This window comes from Astatotilapia calliptera, chromosome 22 (assembly GCF_964374335.1).
Source record: "Astatotilapia calliptera chromosome 22, fAstCal68.1, whole genome shotgun sequence".
NCBI classification, from domain to species: Eukaryota; Metazoa; Chordata; class Actinopteri; order Cichliformes; family Cichlidae; genus Astatotilapia; species Astatotilapia calliptera.
This window is the reverse complement of record NC_137442.1, coordinates 30,603,594-30,628,508: the sequence shown is the minus strand read 5'-3', so window position 1 is coordinate 30,628,508 and position 24,915 is coordinate 30,603,594. Positions and strand designations below refer to the sequence as shown.

At 42.2% G+C, this 24,915-nt stretch overlaps 1 protein-coding gene across 6 annotated transcripts; it reads right to left on the bottom strand.

Annotated features, from left to right (window-relative positions):
• Positions 1-368: 368 nt before the first annotated feature.
• On the bottom strand, positions 369-18,189 carry khdrbs1b (KH domain containing, RNA binding, signal transduction associated 1b). Of its 6 annotated transcripts, XR_013904886.1 has the most exons (14): positions 17,763-18,189; positions 15,801-15,922; positions 14,157-14,273; positions 13,631-13,777; positions 9,280-9,413; positions 8,154-8,394; positions 7,644-7,711; positions 7,234-7,292; positions 6,335-6,521; positions 4,866-4,942; positions 4,651-4,762; positions 4,526-4,555; positions 4,104-4,171; positions 369-1,792 (listed from the first exon to the last, which is right to left on the bottom strand). XR_013904886.1 is itself a non-coding variant. In XM_026155589.2 (9 exons), exons 1-9 carry the CDS (start codon positions 17,854-17,856, stop codon positions 6,415-6,417), a joined length of 1,089 nt encoding a protein of 362 aa, XP_026011374.1. In that variant the 5' UTR covers positions 17,857-18,189; the 3' UTR covers positions 5,170-6,414. The 6 variants fall into 6 exon arrangements, 1 of the variants encoding a protein (XP_026011374.1); XR_003270938.2 differs by having other exon boundaries at positions 4,651-4,942; XR_003270939.2 differs by having other exon boundaries at positions 4,526-4,762.
• Positions 18,190-24,915: the final 6,726 nt, after the last annotated feature.

The window sequence follows — 24,915 nt, the reverse complement described above, 5'->3', positions numbered from 1 at the left end:
TTCTACCTCTCATCCAAATCTGATGCCGTCTGACTCCAAAAGTCACCAAAGTTGATGCTTCAAAATGCAGACTTCAAACCCAGCAGGAGACAGCATCACAGAGACTTCCACTCTTCGTATAGTCTGTTGTCGTAACCACACTGCACCCAACCAGTTGAAGTGAAAAACTTCTATGAAACACTAGAAGAACAATTTTGACTGAAAACATTTATGGTAATTATAACCTGATATTGTGACATCACCAGATTGGGAATAGACTAGTTTGTTGGAGGGGGGGGGGGGGGCTCCCCCTACTAGCGGGATGTGATGTCTGTGCCCACCCCTCCCTCCCAGAAGCTACACCTATGCAGATGACCGATACACAGCTCTTTTATATTCAAGTCAACCTTTATTGATCAATGCACAGTAGTATTTACTTCCAAACCTCACACTTTTGACAGTTCCATCGATCCAAACAAAGGAAGCGGCTTCCACACCATCACTCATCTTTCATTAGATTACAGGAGACGCAGAAATCATTATTTTAGACATAATGGCACATAAAGACTGAAAAATGGTCTGTTTTGGCTATGGCCCGTTGACATTTCATCTCAAATGATGGTTTCTATCCTAATATCTAATGTTCTATCCTCAGAGCTGCTGGCTTTTTCAATAAACGAAATGGAGCCTCTGACTTGGCTAATGCTGCCTCTGACCAGCGGATCGGGACACAAATTTGTTTTTAATACAGGAAAGTACAGTTTTGACCTCTAAATGTAACTCAGCACCACAGGCAGCTGTAATATCATCAGTGATAATGGCAGAAAATGGCAGAGAGGGGAATCAAATCAACACAAGCATGATGGATAGATGGATGGCAGGGATGTTAGTAATGTCTGCCTTCACCCTCTGTCCCTTTCTCACATGCGACTCCATATCGTCGAATTCTAATTCTTGGATGCTGAACTGCAAAGAACAGGCCAGCGCTGCTTATGAAAGCCTTTCACATACACGGCGAGGGTACATGCAAGCACATGCAAATAGGAAGCATTTGCATGTGCTTAGCATTAGCATTCATTATCCGCGGCGTCGCATGGGGCTCGTGCGAGAGGTGGCAAGAGTGCGTTTCGCGAACTCGTCCTCAGCGAGACACCGATCATTTCTAACTCTTGAGCCTGGATTCTAATTCAGTGCCGGGATACAAAACTGCTGGCTGGTGAAACGGATACAGCTCGCCTTGGTGGAAAGTAAGAGTTTCCTTTTATGTCAAACTCAACAGTTAAAGGAAATTAAAAATGATTTCACAGCCTGCTATAACAGGAGCGCTCATTTTATGGTAAATTAGGCTGTGACAATTACATTGCTCGGACCACGGGGTGGTCTGCGGAAGCCACGCGCAAAAGTGTGCACAATCAGCGCAGGCTTCGAGTGGGCGTCTTCCAGACTTGAAAATAATTAACACGAGAATAATGTGCTCTAATTCGATAGTGACGAGAAATATATAAATAGGAGGAAAGAGTCCACGTGAAATGGGAGTCTCTGGATTCTCAGTCTGCTCACTGACCAGCTGCAGTCTCAACCGGCTCCTTTCTCTTTTTCCTCATCTCCCCCCAACCTCTAAATCAGCTGGCTCCTTTGGATGACATGGCAGCCGGCCACCTCTCACCACCCATTTGCTCCTCTTCCCTTCCCCCACCCACCCCCATCACCTCCCACAACCCCTGCCAGGAACAGAACTGGGCCTCGAGGCCACTCCTTTTCAGCTCCGTCTGACCACGACACCATGCTGAGCTGCTCCCGTGCACGGCTTCAACTGCAGAGGAGACAAAAAAAAAAAAAAGGAAAAAAAAAAAAGATGTTGGCATGAGAGGACATGTAAATACACAATGCTGATTCTTAATGTCCCTAAGTCGTCCCTTGTTTCCTGCTCTGCGGCAATTTAGAATGAAAAAGGCGGAAAAAAAATACGAGGCCACTTTTCTAATTCAATTTTTAAGCATTGGCTGCAATAATTAAAAGGTCATTTTCCTGCCAAGCAGCACAGCTCTTCTGCTGTAACTAAGCAACATTTTAAGTGAAACATAATTATTGGCAAGACTGCCGATTTTGGATTAGCGCATTACCATTTCAATCAACAGCTAATGTGTTCGCAGCGCTCTGATTCAGAGTATTTTCCAGCAATTTGAAAGAAACACGAAGCGGAATCCAACAATTCTGAGACGCCTGAACTTGAAGCCGCTGGAACGAGAGGATTTTGATATATATATAAATTTTTTTTAAAGAAAGGATTTTCTTCCTAAAAATAGTCATATTGAGCACATTCTTCTAACAAGTGGGTGACCTTTCTGTCAAAACACCTCCTTTAAAGTGGCCTTAAATGCTTTGTTATCCACTTTCTCTGCCAGCTTCTAAAAGCCTGAACACCGAGCAATACTTTTCCAGCCATCATTCAACTTTTCCTGCCTTCAAGGTGCAGACAGGACATCATAAGAAAAACACCCCCCGCCCAACCCCTCTCGTTCCATTTCAGGAATGGCCAGAGTCCTCATGCTGCTCTTTTCCTTCAGTCAGAGTGAGTGAGGCTACAGATCCTCATTAGTCACTTTTCCTGAGACCACCCCGACACGGGCATCGAGCTCTCCTCGCTCGCTCAGACTTGCTGAAGGCTAGCCGCGGCCACACACCAATTCACAGGCATTGTGAGAAGCAGAGGCGACTTACGGGAGCCCGGGCAATCATCAGAATCAACCAACCTTTGAAATGCTGTGAATATCATGAACGTGCTGCTGCTGCATAATGTTACACCGGCTGAACGGAGCCAGAGGCGTTTGCAGCAGTGCGGGGGGGGTGGGGAGTTAAATGGCCGTACCAGTGCCTTTGAATGTTTAAGAACATTACCTACAAACTGTGTAGACACTCTCAGGCTAGTCTTACACTTACGCTGATATAAATATTATAAGAAGAGTCCTTTCAGAATAACATTTATATCCGTCATCAATAACTATTAATGACAACCGACACAAGTGATACACACGACTGCGGATTTATTCTTACTAAGGGTAAAATATGTTACCAATTAGCAAACTTAGTTATTTTGTAACAAAGGTTTCAATAGTTGTCAAATCACATGAATCTGAGAGATACGCACAGAAGTGATACTGTTAATGAGCCTATTTTAACTCAAACTATGACTTTTCCTAAAGTGGAAAAAGAAGTTTTTCCTTCCCACTGTCTCCAAAGTGCTTGCTCATAGGGGGTCATATGATTGCTGGGTTGCTCTCTGTATGTATTTATTGCAGGGTCTTACAGTATAAAGCAACTGTTGTTGTGATTTGGTGCCGTATAAATAAAATCAAATTGAAAATTGAATCCTTTGCATTAAATCTTTGCCATCAGTACTTCATAAAATCCTTCAGAAAACCAACCCTTTACTTGTGCACCTTTTTAGAAATGTGTGTATACATAGAGTTGTAGTAACCTGCAAAGATTTAAATGGGAACCACCACAAGACAAACTTAGAGGCTTTTTAAACCTATGAGGATGAATTCTAACTCTGTAACAGTCATTTAAACATGTCAAAAATGCACAAGTGTTTAATCAGCAGTTTACCTTTTATGGGTATCAGTTACCATTTAACAGTTACCTCTCCAAATAACGATGTTGGCTTCGTTAACAATGAATAACAAATGAATAAATAATTAGCTTTAGTCTTTGTCAACAGCAAAATAACCTTTAACTAAGGTGTATCTAGCCAATGATTTTTGTTAACTACCTATAAAAATCTGATATTCAAACACAGCATTTTTTTCCTCTCCTCCTGTCAGACATTTGAAACCAGCAGACTTGTGTGTAGTCATTTGTTTTAATCTGGCTCTGTTCAGATCAGCCATTTGCTGGCTTTTTAAATTTTGTTGTTCCAAACACCATAAATATTAGTAAATGTCTGCATTTAGCCAATAATATCAGTCAGTCTCCAAACACAGCATCTGCAAAGACACACATTCCTGCTGTGATGTAAGAGCATCAACGGCTGTCTGAGGTATACAAGAGAGAAAAAACAGGGCTCTAGATGATGCCTGCAGCAGCGCAGCTCTTAAATGGGTGAGGCGTAGCAGCGAACCAACCTGACGTTTGCATGGTCTCTGTCCAGCCGACCGTCAGTCTCCGGGCACTCAGTGACCGATAGCTGTGCCTGAAGGAAGGACAAACCCCAAATCAATACCTTGTCTAAAAACACTGGGAGAAACTCGAGACAGATCATGCAACATCTACAGGAGAAGATATGCTCATGCAACTCAAGCTTTCTTTTTCAGATAACTCTGTACAGGCACAACCTTTTGAAATATTACAGTAAGCAACTTTTACACAGCAAATAAAAAAAGTAACAGCAGCTCAACTGTACAGAAGATGATGACAGATTTGGCTTTGTTCCTTTTAGCAAGAGTTGCATTAACACTATCCTATTATATTTTGTTAGTACACAGCACAGTTATTTTGGTACATGAAATCCACTACTGTATGATATTGGAAGTTACGTTTTTCTTACTTTTGAGTCGATTCTTTTTTGATGCCATGACTGTAATGATATTTTAAGAAATTGTACGCATTTACCAGAAAGTTTATGTCAAAGGATAAACACACTAAGAAATTAAACATTTAGGGTTAGGTTACCTTTACAGTGGAGTTCTCTAGGTTATAACCATCCTCTCCATTGCACTGCCATTACACTCTGTACTAAAGTAGCCATCGCGCCAGCTGTCATTCATGACAATGAAGCCTAGACCTGAATGGTGGTTTGAACTCAGTTAATTTTCAGATGCTATAAAAGCAATTCTCATTAAGGATTACGACCACAGGTAGGAGGATTGAAAAAGTCTTATACGTACCCAGGCATTCAATGCTTTAGAACTCTATACACATTAGGAAGCTATCCAGGTTATTTTAGAGGTCTTACCTCTGGGTCCTTTTTAAAAAGTATAGAAAGAGAGAGAAAGAATAAGTTGTGCTCTTTTGATAATCAATCAAGACATCATTTAGTAGGGTTAAAGTCTTCAGACGTCAATACATTCATTTAGATTTAAAAAGCGCTTTTGAATGAGAAACAAAGGAAAACACCTACATCTGACTGCTGGTTTAAAAAAGGCCATTTCAGAATTTTACTAGGACAGGAAACAAATAAAGCAAGTTAAGTTTCATAAAAAACAAACTAAGCTTTATTGACAAACTGCTGCAAAACATCTTTTGGACAGATTTAGTAACCTATTTAGGCAAGCTTACACATGTAGCATAATGCATTTTATGGAGAGGGTACAGATACTAGTGGCAGAATAAGTACAGTTAGGATGTTTTAAAATATGTACAAGAGTTCGGATTGAGCTGCAGGATCCCTTCTCTATAGAAAGAGAAGACCCATGTGGAGATTTTTGTCCCAATCCTTCTTTGTGTACTTTGTGCATGCAGTTTATGTAGAGTCAGATCACAAAATCAAGACCTGAACCGTGTGTTTCTTTTTTCTTTTAGCACAACAGGTGAGACCAGGTCTCGTCCGTGTTCTCATTAAACAAACATTTTGTCTTCAGTCTTAAAATTATTAATTTTTGTCTTTTTAAACATGACAAACAAATTGAGGATATGAGGACAGTCCATCTCAACAGTGTCTATTAGGGCTATATTTCAAAACTCTAAGTACAATGACAAATATTGCTGCCTAAGTCTAAATGGACAACGTTTTAGAACTATTTAAACAACAAACCATAATCAAGAATGAATTGTACTTGAGTTAGCCTTTGCTTCATTTAAGGATTTGGGTTTTTGTTTGTTTCTATATTACATAACTGAACGTTTAAAAGGTCTTTTATTTGGCTATATTAACAGAATTTTGAAATGTAGCCTAAATGGGAATCTGCAACTGACCCTCAACAGATTCTTTATATATATGTATATAAAAACAATTAAAATGGATTCCTTAGACAAGTGGATAATGAGCCACTAATTCAACTAGAAACGACTACTCCCACACAGTTAAAAAAATAAAATAAAAATAATTAAAAATTAACGATCAACAATGCAAAAAAGCCAGAGGAGGGTAAAAAGGGTCAGAGGAAAAAATGACAGCAAAACGTAAAAAAACTCAAAGAAAAAGAAAAACTATATAGAACGCCAACTTCTCATCTCTGACCCATCTAAAAGCCGCTTTGGTTGGTTGGATGGTTGGTTGGTGCGACAAAGAAGGGGTGGGGGAGGGAGTTCGCGGTCAAATCTCAAAAACCAGTTCCGATTTTCAGTTCCCAATTTGCTCTCTTGTATAAAGTCCGGCGTAGGAAAAGACCAAACCAAAGACAAAACAGACAATTACTTTTGTCGGGCTTCTTAAAGCGAGAGCTGCCGTGGTAGACAGGCGCTTGTCAGGGCGACACTAAGGGTGGCGAGTCCGCTTCAGTACTGTCGATATGGGTGCTCCCGGTAAGTCGTCTTGCCGCCTCGAGAGGGGGGAGGGGCCTTCCCTGGAGTTGTCCGCTGGGTGCCGTTCCAGTCATCCTGGCCTGGAGTGGAAGCGGAAAAAAAAATAGACACATCAATAATTCAACATTTCTAACAAAGAGCCTTTGACTGAGCGCACATTAGAGCTGCCCTGTGGCACCGTTCAGTTTATCGGACATGTTGGAAAAGCACTAAATCCTACATCTGACCGTGCACGGCACCTACAACACGTCACAACACATCAACAAGAAGTCAAAAACTCTACAGTGTGACTTTAGCATTAAAGAATATTTAACTGTGAAATAAAGCCGTCAGTTTGGATCAGGGTGAAGAACTGTCCCATCACATTGTGGATGATCAATTTTGTCCAATTTCAGATCTTTAAAATAACCATCTGGCAATGCCAATGTTTTCCTTATAGCTTTGTCTTTTTCAGCCTTCATTACAACATGTTTAACATTTAGGCAGCAGAAAATAATGTGACACAATGGCACTGATGCTGACAGATCTGAGTATCAGTGCCATTCTATTAGCTGACAGTGATATCAATCAAAGTCAATATTAGCTGACACAATGCACATTTTGGAAAATTTAATCTGGCTGATGATTTATTTATTTATTTTTACTGTTTTTAAAGACAATCAGAGACATTATGGGCTGACGTGCATGCATATTTCAGACACCAACACGCAATAACAAATATACAGAGGATCAATTCAATCAATTCAATAAGGATGTTTGTCGTTTATTGTAATAAAAAAAATTGTTCTTTACCATAGGACTCGTACGACTCTGTGGTCTCCCCATGTCCATAGTCATAATATTCTGGCTCTCTGTTGGTCATAAACAGGGAAAAAAAGAATAAAAAGAAAAATCACTTTTAATCTTTGAAAAACATCAAGCAGCTGACTGTAATGTCTAGGGGGACGCTAATTGGCTTCTACGAATAAGATCAAAGCTTGGCTCTCTACTATGGAACATCTGAGTCCCGGCTGGTCCTTCTAAATAACACTGGCATCCACAGCATGAAACACAAAGTACTATCAACGCTGAATTTGTGCAGAGTGGCTAAAAAGTATTACTGCTGCTCTCAAATCCCATTTCAAGTGAAACTAGCAACTAGGCGATGTGTGTGCATTCTGTGAGAAGCAGGTGAAAACCAAAGAGACGTCTGATTCACTCACGCCTGCGGCTGACTGTAATAGCTGTCGTAAGACTCGTAGGCCGTGTCTGTGTAGCTCTCATCGTAGCCCTGGAGAGGGAAGGAAACAGAGAGGGAAAGAGAGAGAAGGAAAAAAAAAAAGAAAAGAAAAAACAGGGTGAGATTTAAGGAGAGTCTTGTTCATGAATGTCAAGATGTCCCCAAAGAACTCCACTTGTACAAAAGCAGACACGCTCCCCTTATGTCTCGAGCATCTGAAATGACTTATTCCTATGACGACGGACAAGCAATTCAAAGCTAACAGAACGTCAAGAAAGATCTTATTGAGATGAGACGAGCAGTGGAGAGGTCAGATTTAGCAACGTCAAACCTGAAAACATAACGTCTACACAGACAACTGAGGCGTCTCTGCACATTTCTTATATCTAGCTCATCAAATACAACACTAGAAGTGACGTTTGTGTGTGATAATAATAAACCTACAAAATAAATGTGAAAGGATAAATTCATTTCCACTGGCAGTGGTACTTACATATTCGTCATAGCCTTCTGCAGCTGCACCGGGGTTGTGCTGGTGTGGAGGCGGTGGTGGCATCCTCTGGGGAGGTCCTCCAGCTATGAGTCTGGCACGGGGTGCCACAGCTCCCCTGGCAGGTGCTGCGGGAGGTCCTCCTCTGCCTGCTGGGGCACCCCTCACTGCGCCACCTCTGGCTGGGCCACCTCGAGTCACACCTCCCCTGGCGGCAGCACCACGAGGCGGCATTCCCCTGCCCCTGGAACCAAGAACTCTGGGTTATTGTCGTGATGATCTACAGCAGGAGTCTCAAACTCAAACGAGCTGAACTACATCTTTGGAAATATTTGTGGATGTTACTTTTATTTAAAATATTGTATAATAAGACAAAACTGCAAAGGTGAGAACTCTTATCTGAAGCCTTATAACAAAATGGTACTTTTCTATCTGACCAGACACGTGGCTGCACTTCTGCTATAGTTTTTTTTTTTAAACAAAATAAAAGTATACACGTTAGTTTTTGTAGTGCAAATAGTTTTCTTTACAAGTAACTCCTTACTGAACAAACGCAGCCAATCCCTCAACATATTTGTGCTTCCTGCTCACATTGCCTTCATATTTAAAAATATATAAATATTAAAAAAAAAAAAAACAAACAAAACAAAAAAAAAAAAAACAGACAGGTAGGTTTGCATAAAGACAGCAGCAGGGGCAAAAAGCAACCCAACTCTAGAGCCCAACTGGTACAGGATTTTTAAGGCTGACAGAGAAACTTGGCAAAAATGTAAAAATCTGATACCAGCCAAGAAAATGAGTTTGTTTAAAAATTTTATTTATTTGTGATCTTTAAACTCCTAGCAGGGTAAGTATAGCTGATTATATGTTTCTTTTTTAAATACTAAGCTCAGCTAACTGGTAGGTGGTTGTAGCTTAATATTAACCATTAAGATGTCGTATCAAACTTAGGCTTTTGACGGCATATAGAGCCGGGCAGCCTGCTGGGCCTGAGAGGTCCCCAAGCATTCCAAATCATTGAGAGGGAAACAACAACAATAAAAATGTATGTATGTGCATACATACATACATATTCAGTGATGCAGCAGCTGTCATGAGAAATTGTGTGTGTTTGTGTGCACTTCCTCACCTGTGTGCTCCTGCAGGGGGGACACCGCGGCCCCTGACTGGCAGGCCACCTCGGCCTCGGGCTCCGTGATCCTGGCCTCCGTTCAGGTAGCTCATCTCCATGAACTGCTCCTGGCAGATATCATCCATCATATCCTATACACACAAACACACACAGTGAGGACGATAATACTAAGACAAAAAAAAAAAAAAAGAAAAGAAATGGAAAAGTGACTGTGCAAACACAAAAAATAGAAAGGAAAGGAGACAGCGTGGAAAGAGGAGTGATGAATAAAAGAGTGAAATCATTTCCGAGCTGCTCAAAACACGCCACCCCTCCCAACGGCTAACAGAGCGACTGGAAGAAAAAGTCTCAGTGCCAGTGACTCAGAGTGTTAAAGAGAGGAGGGGGGGGATGTGGATGTGGGAGGCTGGAGGTTGGAAAGCATCCATCCACACTCCGTGCCTTCCTGTGTCTCTCCATCATGCACAAAATGTAAATCACTTCTCTGCACACTCCTTGACAAGTCTGGTGTGACTGCATGAGCAGTTACCTTATTTTATCTGCAAAAACAATAACTTGGGGTGGATTAGCCAAGCTGCCTGTCTCAGCAGCACAAATCCTGCAGCCCAATCCTCCGCCTTTCTTCTGGGAGCAATCACAAGAGCTGCACTGTGACCCAATCAATTCTTTTTCATATCACTCCCCAGACTGGAATAGTGACAGAGCTCTAATGATGTCCAAAAAAAAACAAAAAAAAAACTACTGGAATATGAGATGCAGACATCAGCTTTCAACTTATCTGCAGCAAAAGCAGGCAGAGCATTTGACTGATTAGAAATTCATCTGAAGGGAGGAGCAGTCCAGCTGATGCTGCAGAGGATGCAAAGTCTTTACCCAACAAGGTGTTGAGTTTAATCAAGGATCTGTAGACGTTACGATCAATAGAAGAGAGAGAAATCCTTCTGCATTCACGTTGGTCGATGTGCAGATATACACAAATAAACAGGATGAGGAAGAAAAAAGAAGACAAACCCTGCTGAAATCACAGGGCTGTGAGAGACTCACTGTCTTAGTCAAATAAACTAATTTTTTTAAATAAAATAACTCAAGTCTAAGATGGCCGATATTCAGCCCTCCCGCCACTAGCCTGGGCTGCAGCAGCAACCTCCTCTCTCGCTCTGACAGGAAGTTACAAACATACAAGGTGAGAAGTAAGACAGCTGACAGCCTTGTGGACCAGTATGACACCAAAACTGCTGTGATCTAAAACACAAACAGTTGCATGTCAGAGTAAACTGGCACACAGCCACTCCAATGCAGCAATGTGTTAACTGTGTTCTTTACATGCATGCGGCTTCGAACCTGCACGGACAGTGGAGCTGCTGTTTGACACATCTACATATGACTACACCTGCACCAATTTAAAATAATTATAGGAGAATGACATTTCAAATAGGGCTGGGCCATATCATACCGTTCACGTATAATGTCGGGCAACGATAAGAAAATGAAATATCGCAATAGAATATGGGCAAAACGTGCATGCGCAGTGCCTTTGTTTTCATACGCACATGGCGGAGAATGAGAAGGGCGAAAGCAGATCGTTGAATGAAACGGATGAACCAGAATTGGTTTGTAAAAATGCTGCAACTTCAGTGGTGTGGAACTGGTTTAGCTTTCGTCCGTCAGATACACAACAAAGCACTATTTTTGGTAGAGCGTGCTAGCGGGCCGTCGTTATTACCGTGTTTTTTGGAAAATACGGCACACTTAAAATCAATCCTTTGATTTTTCTGAAAATCGACAGTGCCCCTTATAATCCCATGTGCCTTATGAATGAATTCTGGTTGTGTTTACTGACCTCGAAACGATTTTATGTCGTACACGGCGCTCGAAAATCTGTCAAATGTTTTAGTACGACTTTGCTAAGCTACGAAGCCGCACCGCTTGATGGATTGTCGGAGCATTACAGCTGTCGTAGGCAGGAGCCTCGCGGAGTGATACGTACTGTGCTTCAACATAATATTACCGTATTGTGTGTGTATAACCTCTTTTTAAGTTTTGTGGATATTATACATGGTTATGCTGAGGATATGTCGGCCAGTTTCCACTGGAAATGGCTTTTGGTTAAACTGTCAGTAAGGAATTTGCATTTGCACTGTTAAATTTTTATATAACTTTCATGCACATAAAAAACAGCTGCTTGTTTATGTGAAAATATATTGATGTTTTTTCTTTTTGCACTAATCACGTTGTGGAGTTGTAAAGTATTTTGTCTAGTGTCAATTATATCGTCAGTTATATCGTTATGGCAAATTTTCAAATGTATATCGTAATAAATATTTTTGGTCATATCGCCCTGCTCTAATTTCAAATGGCTTGTAAATCAACAATCAACATGCATTCAGCCACCTCCATGCTCAGTTTTCCTACTTTGAGGCCATTCCATCAATCTGAGCCCCCCTCCCAAAAAAAAAAAAAAAAAAAAAAAAAGTAAATTAGTCACCAGGAACATCCCTGTGGAATACCTAAGCAGAAGTACAGGCAATACATAAAAGTTTCAGCAACAAATTACATCCACCCATTCTCCATCTGAGTCATTTATTAAAACACAGCCTTGCTCTAAATGAAGGCCGTCACGCCTGACAGATTATGGTCTTAAACTGTAACGACAGCTTCTGTAAGCGGCTGATTTTTACATAACGCAGCAACACCAACACCGCAGCTGGTTCATCAGCCCATTCATCTAGCCTCCAAATTATTCTTTCTATAGTGCCCTGCACACTAATTAAAAAAATGTAAGGCAGCTCACAAACCCCTGGGCCTATTGGCCTGCTTTGGTGAGAGCCATTGTGAGAGGACTGTGGGCTTCAGCTGGGCCCGACAGCACACCGAGCTGGCCGGCACTCAAGAATCTCTCAGCATAAAACCAACAAAGCAGACGTGGGCTGCGTACAGTGAATACGGCCACATATCTGCCTCGAAGCTCTACAACTCCAGGCCGATTCTCCTCTCTGAAGAATGAGACTCAGGTGAAAGCAGAAAAGTAGGCAAGCCACATGAAGGGGGCAACCCTGCTGACACAGTGAAAGTGGCCCAATTCCTCCTCTTAAGCTGATTGCTTTACGTGCCTGGACTGTGCCGCAGAATGTGTTTGCTCCAGGTAAATACCCACTCAATCTCCTCCGGCTGTCCTAGCAGGCCCTCCTCCCAAAGCTTTGTCTAACCAGCACGCTGCGGCTCTCTCCACCTTTCTGAAACGTAATTTCACTCGATTACCACGAGAACACTTTCGGTGTAGCTTCACAAACTTTTCCCAGCTTGGCGATGGGGAAACTGCATTTACAATCCAAAACAACTTCTAACCTCTGCAATTAAAGAAATCATGAAGTTGCATTAAAGTGGGTATGGGTGAGTGTGATTTTCAGATTTAAAGGCATTTGTGAGGATTTGCTCAAAGTTCAATCAATAACGAGCTTAAAAACCAATCTTGAATCAAAACCAAGCGGAAAATAAAGTCATATTACGAAACTGACATCTCCTACATCTGTGTGCAAATGGGCCTGAAGAAAAACTTGCTGACTGCGTGCATGCAGCTCAAATCAGAGCTGAGACGATTAGCCAATTACTTAGTTGAAAATTAAGAGGCAACTACTTTGTGATTCAATTAATCTCCTGTTGTTCAAGAAGTAATACCAATTAATTCCCCAATTCCAGCTTAACTGGGTTGACTATTTATATTTCCCTCTCTTGTATGGCGGTGAAGACAGTCATGTTAGGGAATGAGACAAAACCCTTTTCAAAGATCTACCTGGGATTTAAGACAGCAAAACGGCACCGTTATCATCTTCAATAGCATTTATTAGATTATGTTTAAGAAAAGAATGGGCACCCAGATCAATGAAAATAATCGTTTACTGCAGCCAGAGCTCAGCCTGTACAAGGCCTCAGATATCACTGAGAAAAGGAAGCGCTGTTTCAATTAAACAAATATAAAAATACACTTATACAGGAGAGAAGAAGCAAATCCTGGATTCAAAACAGTGTTTGTGTGAGGTGATCTTTGGAAAGCAAATCCATAATTTAAAAAAAAAACAAAACAAAACGAAGCATCTTCTTTTAAGCTACAACGAAAATGCCTCTATTCTCATGGCAAAGTCATGTTTAACCTCAACTATTCTCACTCTGACTCTGTATTAAAATTGAGAAATCTCCTGACATCACTTCCCCCTGTTAAGGTGCTGAGTGTTTTCCACATTGCTGACCTTTTACAGGCTTAGTTTTGCAGTTAATAAACGGCACAAAACGCTCTACTAAACTCCACACAGGCAAGTTCACAGATGGCCAAAAGCAGAACTGGCAAACTCACCGGAAACAGGAACTTCTTGACCTCCTCCATGGCGTGGGCCATGCGCAGGTAAGCCTCGGGCACAGGCGCAAAAACCTCGATGAACACGTGCAGCTCCATGGAGAGGTGGGCATACTTGGGCTCACCGCTTTTCCTCAGCCCCTCCTCCTGAAAGAAAAACCATCACAGAGAGTGAGAAGAAGCCAGCTCAAACATTTAATGAATAATGCAAGGAGAAAAATCACATTTATTCCACCTCGGAGAGCAACAGGGGTTACATGCAGTATTCCCTTCCTTTGTATAGCTTGATAATTACATCAAACTGGTAGATAACAGGTTTAGTGGGCTATCCTGAAGACTCTGGAGCAGATGTGCAGTGTTTGAATGCCCTTGGCTGAGTGTTAATGTTCAGCTGAGCCATCCAGCAACTTGACTCCATCTGGGCTCACTAACTGTCATCCCGCTCAAGCAAAGGCCAGATGTGTTATTGCTTCAGGTAACCTTCCCACAGGTGCATAAGACCAGATGTGTGTAAGCGTGTGTGTACCTTGGCTTTGTCTCTCATGGATCCTTTGCCCAGCACAGAGATCTTGGCTCCAGTCTCCTCCTGCAGACGTTTGATTGTGTTGCCCTGAGGTCCCAAAATCTTCCCCACAAAATTGAACTAACAGCAAAACAAAGCAGAACAAAATTAGCCTGACAATCACGGCAGAGGCGAGTTTAATACCAGGAGAGTGAGGGAGAGGCAATCACCGTCTGTCTGTCAGGGCTCTTGTTGCACATACTGCAGCCTTAAGTAGTAGATTTAACAGACAAAGTCGATATGAGCCCCCGAGGGCTGTAATACTGCCGTTTGCTATTCACTGCAATCATCCATGCAGTGAGCCAGAACTTTACCTCCTCGATCTTTCAACAAAGTAATTACCGTGTGTATGATGCGTCCCGCAATTAGCTGTCATTGCCAGAAACGTTTAACAAAAAGCCGCCCCAAAGGAACCTCACTTCAACCTGAAGTAGTAAAAGCAGCTCCAATAATCGGAATCGCTCATTAGCTGTGTCGTGCCCGACACAGCAGTGTGACGGAACAACTAAAACCCAAGGCCGGTGTTAGGGATGCACCTGTCCTGCATTTGGAATACATCAGTCCTATCCCACCTCAAAACCCTAAAGGGTCAGCAGACTGGATGCATTACACACCTGCAATGCCAATGTCTGAAATGCATGTTTGCAATTATTTTAAACTCAATCACAACTCGACTGGTCCAAAAAAACAAAAAACAAAACAAAACTGGGCTCTCTCTCCCTCTCTGACAGCTTCTGTCGCTCGCTGGCTCGGCTTAAAAGTTTGGAAGCTTTCGCTGCACTTGCAGGAACATAATGCGTTGAATAATATTATCTCACTTCACCTGCCTCTTGACTGCTTCACTGGAGTGGAGCAGACAAGAGTCCATCCAATTCGGTCTATCCCCATTCTGAGAGATCAGACAGTCATCAGACCCTCACAGAACAGGAGATGCTCCTACAGCTCATCGATCCAACGCTGAAAACGAAGCAGCACCTACAGATCTCATTCTTTATAAAGCAGTTTGCTCTATTCAAAAAGAGCACTGAACACCAGAAGTTACACAATGGGCCATAAAAGAGACACCACACTGACTCTGGCAACTTAATCTTTTTATTTTTATTTATTTTTTTTTAGCAGCATGCAAATGATGCATTGTGCAGCTGCAGCATGCTCTCTGAGTTTTACAGGACAGATTACAGCCTTTATCACAAACAGTCATCCTAAAATCAATGCAGCCTTACGTCTGAGCCAGATATGGATTGAACCGATATGGCTGAATGCACCTGAGGTTAAATGATAAACCTAAGTAAGGCTCGGGATGGAAACAGGAAAAGATCTGAGCACCAGTATGAATTACACTGAAATATAGAGCCATCCCAGCTATACTCATTTTAACATTTTGATCCCTTTTAGTGAGATTTTAAAAACATGCCAGTATCGGCTGTAATTATACTCTGGAGCTTAAAGATCAGGGTTGAGAGGAGTAATTTGAGACTCCCAAGTAACCCCGTGGCTTTGTGTAATTGAAACACAGCTGCAGGATAAATTAAATCAAGAGGGGTTTCGCTGGGAAGCGGGAGACGACAGGAGGAGGAGGAGAAAAGAGGGGAGACAAAGAAAGCTCACCTTCGGGTACTGTTTGACAGGTATGAGCACTCGCTCCTTGAGTTTGATGTTCTTCGTCGTGAAAAGGTCCAGGTATGTCTCAGTTTCCTTTTTAGTCTCACCTTTCTGGATTCTGTCAATTTCTGGAAGATGAGAGGGATCATTTCAGGCAACCAAACAGTCAGAGTGGCAACATACAACACAATGATGAGAAGCACTTATGTGCGCTTACGTGAACCAGAAAGCACCAACTTTAGGGATTCAGCACCACCAGGATAGAGTTAAAACCTGATCTTAAAAACCAGTTGTGCATACACTCATCAGCTGTTTAGAGTTGGATTAATACAAATCTGGTCCCAACTGTGTAAAGCGCAGCATCACTTCTATGATTTGTGGCCCTCTGAGGGGAAAACACGTCTGACTTTTTAGCCCGTTCCTGTGGTTGTAACACACACCTCTGCAAGTCTTTGATTCACAAGCAAATCCACATTAACTGAATGCCAAACAACGGCAGTTTCCACTGAGTGCGTTGACTGCTTCACTCTGCACATTTGTGTTCATTTGAATAGCAGTGAAACAGCTTAGCGAGCCATTAAAAGGCAAACACTTGACCACCGATGAATAGTTTCGGCCATTTATCAAACAAATCGTAGCCCATTCTCTCGCTGTTGTTCACTCTAAAAGACAATTTTGCTGTGATTATGTCACCCTAAACAGCTGATCAGCCAAATCATCTCAGACCTTCTTCATTCTTTAACAAAAATCAAAACAGTCCAACTCTAATCTGTACTGGAAACAAATCAACACGAAGTATTTGCGAGCATCCTCTGTAACCTCTTCCTTGTGGCAGAGCACCTGGTTTTCCCCCTCCAGCACCCATTGCAGTACTCCCATCTCAAACCACCTCCGCCCTCCTGACTGTGACAACTCCCGAGCCTTCAATGTGCAAACATGCCAGCTTACACCACAGTCTACCAGCTGCAGATCAGGAGAAGCCTGAGTAGATGTTTCACCGAGGGAACCCATCCACACTGCACACCCTGACACACTTTGTCTTCCTGGTTAGTCCACGCTTCCAAATTTCACACACGCAGCCTAGATTCGCCAAATCACGTTTACCAAACGGTCAACTTCCTTATCACCAGGGCTACCTGAGTTAAGCAAATAAATAAAATAAAATCAGTTTTAGAAAATGGTTCACAATTACTGACAGAGCACATGGCCAATGGCTGACATAACTATATAATCACATTTGTTTATATAAAGCAGTCATAGCTAGCTTTTAACATCCTTTTTTGTATTACGGATAGCTGACCAACTCACACAGTACTACTAGGTAGGTGTGTGTGTCCACTTGTCCTCGCTTCAACACAGCTGCAAGGCAGCAGTCCCGGGGCGGCCATGGCTGCAGTTTTGTTGCTCAAGGACACTTAAGCAGTGGCCATCGGCAAGCACCGCGGTTAAAGGCTCTTTGTCGCCTCTGCTAGGCCGATTCTCGGCTTTAAAGTACTGAGGTGACCCCCGCTCCTGGACACTAGCGCACATTCACAGGCTGCTGCGCAATAACATATATCAACAGGGACTCGAGAGCACACGACGGAAACAGCCCGCGTGCCCAAGTTTAAACTCGCGCGAGCACCGACAGTTACAGAAAAGAGCAGGTGCGACAAAAGCTGCACGCGAGGAAGCGGATATTAGTCGCAATAACTGAAAAGTGTAGCTCCTCCGTGGTGTAGCGATAGCCTTAAGCGGTTTACTCTTTCAGACGCTATTCGTTCACTAACTACAGATTTTAACGCCCACACGTATTTTTCTTTGTTTTTGAGCCATGAATAGGACCTCGTCTCCGCGTAGCGGTGAACGGGGTAGTTCACGTCCCGTCCGCAAACACATGGCGCCGCTCTCCTCAACTCCAGAGGATAAAGCGTACGGTGGAAAAATTCACAACAAAACAAAAATAAAGACAGTGTAACAGTACTTTACCCGCGTTTAAAAGTTTCATGGCGTGCGTGAACGACGAGTCCAGGCTGTCCTTCTCTGCCAGAAGCTCGGGGAGATATTTGTCGTCGTTCTCCATTTTGTTGAGTTTGGAGGTGTAGGGGGGGGCAGTCAGTTTCAGTGCAAAAAATAAAGCGTGGAGAAAAATAAACCCAACAGTATACGGGGAGGAAAAAGTAGTCCAATTATGTAACTACGGAGAACCGCGTATCCTCTTTGCAGACCGCGCTTTGCATGTGGCGTTTTTGTGCGACCGACGGGTCCGTTACTGTTTGCCGCTTCCCAACTGATTGATTCCCTCTTCTCAGCAGCGCTGGCTAGTTGGAAATGGGAGAACAAAAGCTGCGAGGCGCTGGAAGAACAGCCAACTCAAACCGACGGAAGTGAGCTCAGAGGGACGTACTTCTCCGGACTGACGCCGCCTACTGTGTGCTGTTCGGATGCGCCGCCTCCAGGAGCGACAATCCCACTATCAGATTTTCAATAGTGATATGGGTGTGTCCGCTCTGGAGCGAGTTACTGTCATAATAAAAACGTCTAGACTGCCCACAAGGTGTTCAATTCCCCCACACCCTCCACCCCATACTTTAAATTAGGGGAAACTTAGAGATACAATAGGGTGGCCTGCTGAACTAGAGGTGCTCAAGAGAGGCCACATGCTTTAAAATATGTCCTCATATGTTTGCTGTGATGTCTGTAGAAGTAAGCCACAATACTTCAATCTGTCTTGTGGATATTATCGTTTTCTCACATGAAGAATACAATTAGTCTGTGCAGTTAAAGTCATACATATGTAGCAATAGAAATATTCTATCTCTTATGTGCTGTTGTACAGGACCTTTTAACATCGGTTGTATATTAAGTGGTGTGAGCAGGATAATAATAGATGATGACACCCACAGTGTTTAATTAGTAAACAGAATTTCAGTGAAGATGGTGTGCCCTGAAGATGTGCCGCGTTCATTTGAGGCTCTCTACTGCCCCTTAGTGGCAGTGACGACAACGACAAGGAGCGGGTCTCTGTGCAGCTTAAAGTGGGTCTGTCAACAGAAACCCTTTCTCAGTCGAATTACACGTTTTCCTCTCAGCTGTCTATTGATTCAAAAACACTTATGTGTGAGTGAAAAGCAGCCGTGAGCCTAATGTCTGGGAGAAACAGCTCAAGGATTGATTCTGGAAGCGGTAATGAACCTTGCAGTGCCATTCTGTGGAGCACATGGTGTCAGAGGGTACAGCTGACTGGTCCATGCAAAGTAAAAGAAGGCGGTTTCCTGTATATTGGTTATTTGAGTACATACAGTGGCATGCATTATGCCTGGGCAGATCCTCTTTGAGCGAATAGCTGAAATTGCAGATCATTTGTCAGTCGGCCGCCGGACTGAAAACTATTACAATCGACCGCAGGTGTACCCAGGCATGCATCTGCTCAAAACAAATGAAGGCAAAAATTGACTGCAGTCAACACTTATGAGAGGCTGAAGACCTGCTCTAACTATCAGCGCTCAGCTTGATCTATCTCTGACCATTACAGTGTTATTAGTGTTGGGGGTTGCAAGGTTGTCCTGACTCCTCATGTCATTGACAGAATGGATCGCCTGTGAGCTGAATTTCAATTGGCTCATAAAAGGAAGAGTTACTTCTCTTGGCAGGTGGAGGGGTTCCAATCGGATAGCTTGTGCTCTTGCCTTCTGCTCGTGTGGACTTCCCATGTCCCCTAACATACAGGGCCACAGTCTGGGATAAACAGGGGCAGATGGAAGGAGGTAAACACTGGGGTTAGGCTTATATAAGCCATCACTATTCCAGATCTTTGCATCTGACCATTTTTCATGCCCCACAGATTCGTAAAAGTGGCAAGAATTCAGCGCTCCCCTGGAGTTTCATCCTTGTTAGGGCAGAAGAGCATGTGAAACAGCATTTGGAGCATCATGGGAGTCTGAAACTCTACTAAAAGTCAAACTAATGAAATTCTCAGCAGCTCCTTATGGCAGGTTTCACTGCCGTTTTTACAAACTGCAGTATAACAGGACTTGGAGACTACTGCCTCAGTGAAGCTGGACTTCAGCACAGCTGTGCTTTAGGGTAAATGTTAGCATGACTGAAAAAAACACATCCCCACATTTTTCCCTAGTGTTCCTAATCCTCTTCCATACAGCCTCCCAGTGGCACCGGAGAAACAGTTACAGGGTTACCAAATGAACTTCGATACATCATCTGAGAACCATGCAGTTCCATATAGTTATTGAGATTCTAGTGAAACGTGTGATTTGCTGTTAGAAGTTGATGAGAATTCAGAAGAATACTAAAGGATCCATCCTCTCAGACCACGAATTTAGAATAAATAAGTCATGTTCTTGTCAAAATGTATTTCAGTATGGAGCAGTGGACTGTTGTTGTTTTTTGACACACAAATTCCTAGAAAAATGCTGCTTGCTAAAAACCTCCCATATCATGCTCCAATAATGTTTTCTGGCTGGTATCTGGCATAAAACCAATATAATTCAATGCATATTGACTAAATGTAATCATGTTGGAAACCATCATATCAGAAGAGACACTAAATGGATGATATCCCATTGTAAATGGAAAGCTTTTATCTCTACAGTATGTTTCCTCCAGCCACGATGGTAAAGGGAAAATAGAGATAGAATGAAATCGGTGGCAGGACAAATAGAAGGAGAATAGGAATTTGTACACTTAAATCCTTTAGTCTTCACACTGTCAGCGGAGGGTTTTCCTGTTCTTGGGAGGTTTAGGCACGAAAGCAAGTGAGAGTGAGCGAGAAAGATGGCTGGGTTCAGTCTGAGGGTCACGCTCAGTTTAGCATCGCTACAAGGCCAGAGAAACCTTTTTTTCCCCATGAAAGCTTTCAGAACTGTCACACCTGCTTAGGTCTGTAACACCACCCCACTCCCCTTCCTCTTCCTCTATCCCCACCTCTTCCCAACCCTTCTACACTCCCCATCCCTCCCTCACTGCTCAGCCGCCACAGAAAACAACTCTCTCTTTCACCTCTGTGCAAGATTTTACTTTACACCCCCGTCCTTTCGGCAGGGCGATTATTTTTCTTGATGGTTTACAGAAGAGGAATTGAAGCAAAAGAAATGCTGAAGTAACACTAAATCGTTAAAATTTATAGACAGGTTGTTTTGATTTTTGATGCAAATCCTTTGTTTTGTTAAAGAGAAATGCCTGCCTCTTTGTGTATCATTATGCTATACCTCTAGACTATTATTAGAATTGGAGCTCTACTACTTGGAGACAGGAGTCCAAGGAAAAGCTATTAGTGAGGCTACTTACATATTCTGCTGGTACTGCAAAAACAGGGGGAAATGCCAAAGACTCAGCAGTCAAAAACTTTAATTTTCTCTGCAACATCTTTTGCTTCAGTAAATAAGTAATGTGACACTCTTGCTGTGTTATTTCAGATATATCACTGTCCCCTCCTCTATTAAAAAGTGTATTAGCTCATTTTGGTGTAAATAAAGAAGTACTTTATGTCCAAGTAATTTGGATCCTGTCATAGGTCCTGATCTAGAATTCTAGACAAAAATGGGACCATTTTCCTCTTCCACAAGTCCAGTAACTGGTCTCCTCAGTTCCCAGATGTTTATGAACTGTTGTTGAAAACAGAGGGGATGCTGCACAGCAAATTCAAAATGAGCCAGTATTTTTCATAAAAGAGTAAAATGTCTCAGTTGAAATATATGATATGCTTCTTCTGCTCTACTATGAAAAAAATATGGATCCGTGAGATTTGCAAATCACTTCACTCTGTTTATATTGCTAAAAGTATTCAGTCATCCATCCAAATCATTGAATTCAGGTGTTCTCCCATGTCCACAGGTGCATACCAAGACATTTTGGAATATTTCACTTCGTGGGAACAGTTTGGGGATGGCCCCTTCCTGTTCCAACGTGACTGTGAATCAGTGCACAAAGCAAGGTCCATAAAATATGGATAAGCAAGTGTGTCGTGGAATAAATTATTTGGCCTGCAAGAGTTCTGACCTCAACCTGATAAAACACGTTTGGGACGAATTAGAGCGCAGACTGGAAGTCTGGTCCAGCATCAGTGTCTGACCTCACAAACGCGCTTCTGGAAGAATGGTTGTCGCGGCCTTTTACGTTCCAAACACCAAAAAAGTCCAAGAAAAGGCCGTGGGTGGCAACGGGAGGTTTGTTTTAGAATGCACTTCTGACTCCATTGTTTAAAAATCATATGCCGTTTATTTCGTGGAAAATTATAAACAAAAATCAGCCAAATAACTTCTTAAAACTTAAAATTAAACGAAAGTTAACTTAATTTGCTTTAACAACTTCAAAAGTGGTCAAAAAATCATTTTCTAACCCTCCCGTCTTCCCATCTGACATTTGGCAAACAAAAAACGAAAAACCTCTTTACCACACCCATCCAGGGTGCTCTTAATCTCTTGATTAATGGGAGGGTCCATAAGCTAATAAACCAATCACTTTCCAAAAGCTTCTCCAATAAAATTTATTACAAATTTACATAACAAAACCAGGTCAGAATATTCTTACACCTTTAAAGAAAAAACAAAAATGAATACAAATTGCATTTTATAAACATTCAACAAAAATGGCCACAACAATGGTCAAACATTCCCATAGACACACTCCTGAACCTTGTGGAAAACCTCAAAGCTGTTATAACTGCAAAGACTGGACTAACCTATGGATTAACAATGGGATGCCCCTCAAGTTCATATGCGTGGGAAGGCAGACGACCTAATGCTTTTGGCAGTACGGTGTGGTTGCCTGTCCTCAGACACTCCCCTTATCCTTCTGAGTGGGGATCTTAACCCCCCAGTGTTGAACACAAAGTTACACCCTTGGTCAGCAGTGGTACCTTTTGCCAACTCTGAACAACAGTAACCAGCAGTTTGAGATGGCATTAACTAATGATCACATAATGCACACAGAATGATTTAATGAGTGTATTTCAGTAGCAGTGAGCACTTTTTAAATAAGAAAACTTGCATATTCCCAAATGGTGGACAATCAAGAAAAGAAGCAAGTCAGGTGTTAAGGAACGTTACTTTAGCTTCTGAGCTAACAGCCCTGTCCTGAACTGAACTCACAGAGCAGTGAACGGACACTTGGCTTTATCAGGTGCCAGAAGCCCAACTCAGTTGCTTCTCTTCCACACTTAGTGCCACAAAATGCCACAGTAATGCAGATTTAAACACTTGGCAGCATATACATAGCATGTCTCAATTTGGATACTTTCATGCAGTACACTATGTACATTTCTTACTTGTGTAGTACATTAAATGGACAATGTAGTACAAATCAAACACAACAAGTTGCACACTTATGGGAAGCGCAGATGTTGAGCTACAAACTTGATTTTTGGGAACATTTGCAACTCTACGTGCCTCTGACCGTACATGATAATGTAAGCTTCTTTCTACTAAGAAGATGGAAACTGATGATGTATAAACACCAAACACCACTACAAGGCAATGTGTTTTTATCTGTGATGATAGTTAGCATTGGAGTAATTGTCGATGCTGATGACACATCCTGGGTCCCTCCCCTTCCTGCTACTGAGGCTGAGAAGTAGACAAGGTCCTTTAATAAACTTTTCGAGCATTATATCACACAGTACTAGTTGACATAAACACACAAGTGCACTAAAAATAGCAAGTTTAAGTGTGAATTACATCATTTTAGATTGAACCGCCAGGGGACAAGACTTTTGCCTGACACTCAAAATAATGTAAACCTACTACCTTGCCAACATCCCAAACACTCGGATTAAAGCTTTAAAGAGTAATGATATCTGATATGTCTGTCTCACCGCTGTGATTTGTGGTGAAAATAAGTAGGCCATTTCTTAGCCCAGGAGGCAGAGGAGTCTGTTTACTCACACTCAAGGCTTTCATTTGTTGTTTTCATCAAAGTTCTGATTTCTCCGTGAGTGCCTCTATTTGTCAGCGTGTGTGCACACAAAGGTGGGCACTTGTATGTGATATATGTAGAACGTGCTTTACACTCAGGGGCTTTCCCTCTCTTTTATTCACTTTTTGATGCGAGTCCTCTCTTTAGCACTCTCTTTCTAAAGGTATACGTACAGTATTGATTTATGGTACCCGGCCACCTTCATTGGACCCAAATGAAAAGCCAACAAGGTGTTTATAGACATATATATCTTATCATAATGCCCCGTGGCTCGTTAAGTTTTCATATCCTGTATTACCTTCGGGAGGACTTTAAGTAACGGTTTGCATTCAGCTCTGGTTCTGTGTCATCAGTAAGCAAACAGTAAAGTGGCTGGGGGAGATATTTTGGCTCTCGGGCAGGGCGGTGGTGCCAAAAACAGATGAAATGAAGATTTCCTTGTGTTGTAGGCACACTTTAACTGTCAGCGTGATGGAATTTACTAGTCTCCATCTCCTTGTGTGAACACAGTTTCATTCTATTAATAATGAAGTGGGTCATTGCTGCACTCACGGGTCCTACGTGCAGATTTTTATTAGTATGACTATATTATGTCAACATCCGCCGGTAGCTGGTTTTTCCTTGCAGAAGAGCAGGATTATTATTTTTGAGTGGCAACTAATGAAGTCGATTTCCAGCTGATTGATTCACGGAGGGTATGTTATAGAAAAAGGTGAATGACTTCATTTTTAACCAGGGTAATGATGACGCCACAAATCCTGCACTGTAAAGGTTTTCGCTGTATCTGTTTAAACATGAGCACTGAGAACTTAATGCCTAAGTGTCTGGCTCATCTAATACATCATCTTCTATACTCAGAGTATATAGTCTGCCTCATGGCTCACGCTGTCAGGGGAGGAAAAATTATAGACTGTATATAAAAGATGGATGCAAGGTCACCACCCACTGTTTTTCAGCTTCTAGTTTGTCAATTTGATATTTGCCACTGTGTAAGGATCTGTCTGTGTGTATAAACCAGACATGAGTCTATTTTTGATAAGACTTGTGGCGCTTTCAGCTAAATCTAATACTAGCTGGCTTGGTCAGTAAGTGAAAATGTTCATGCCTGTCACGGTCCTGAGTCTGTGGACTCAGTGTTTTTCTGTTTGTATTAGTTATCTTTGTTTTCATGATGTGTTTTGATTCTCTTGGGTTTGATTTCTGTCACTGTATC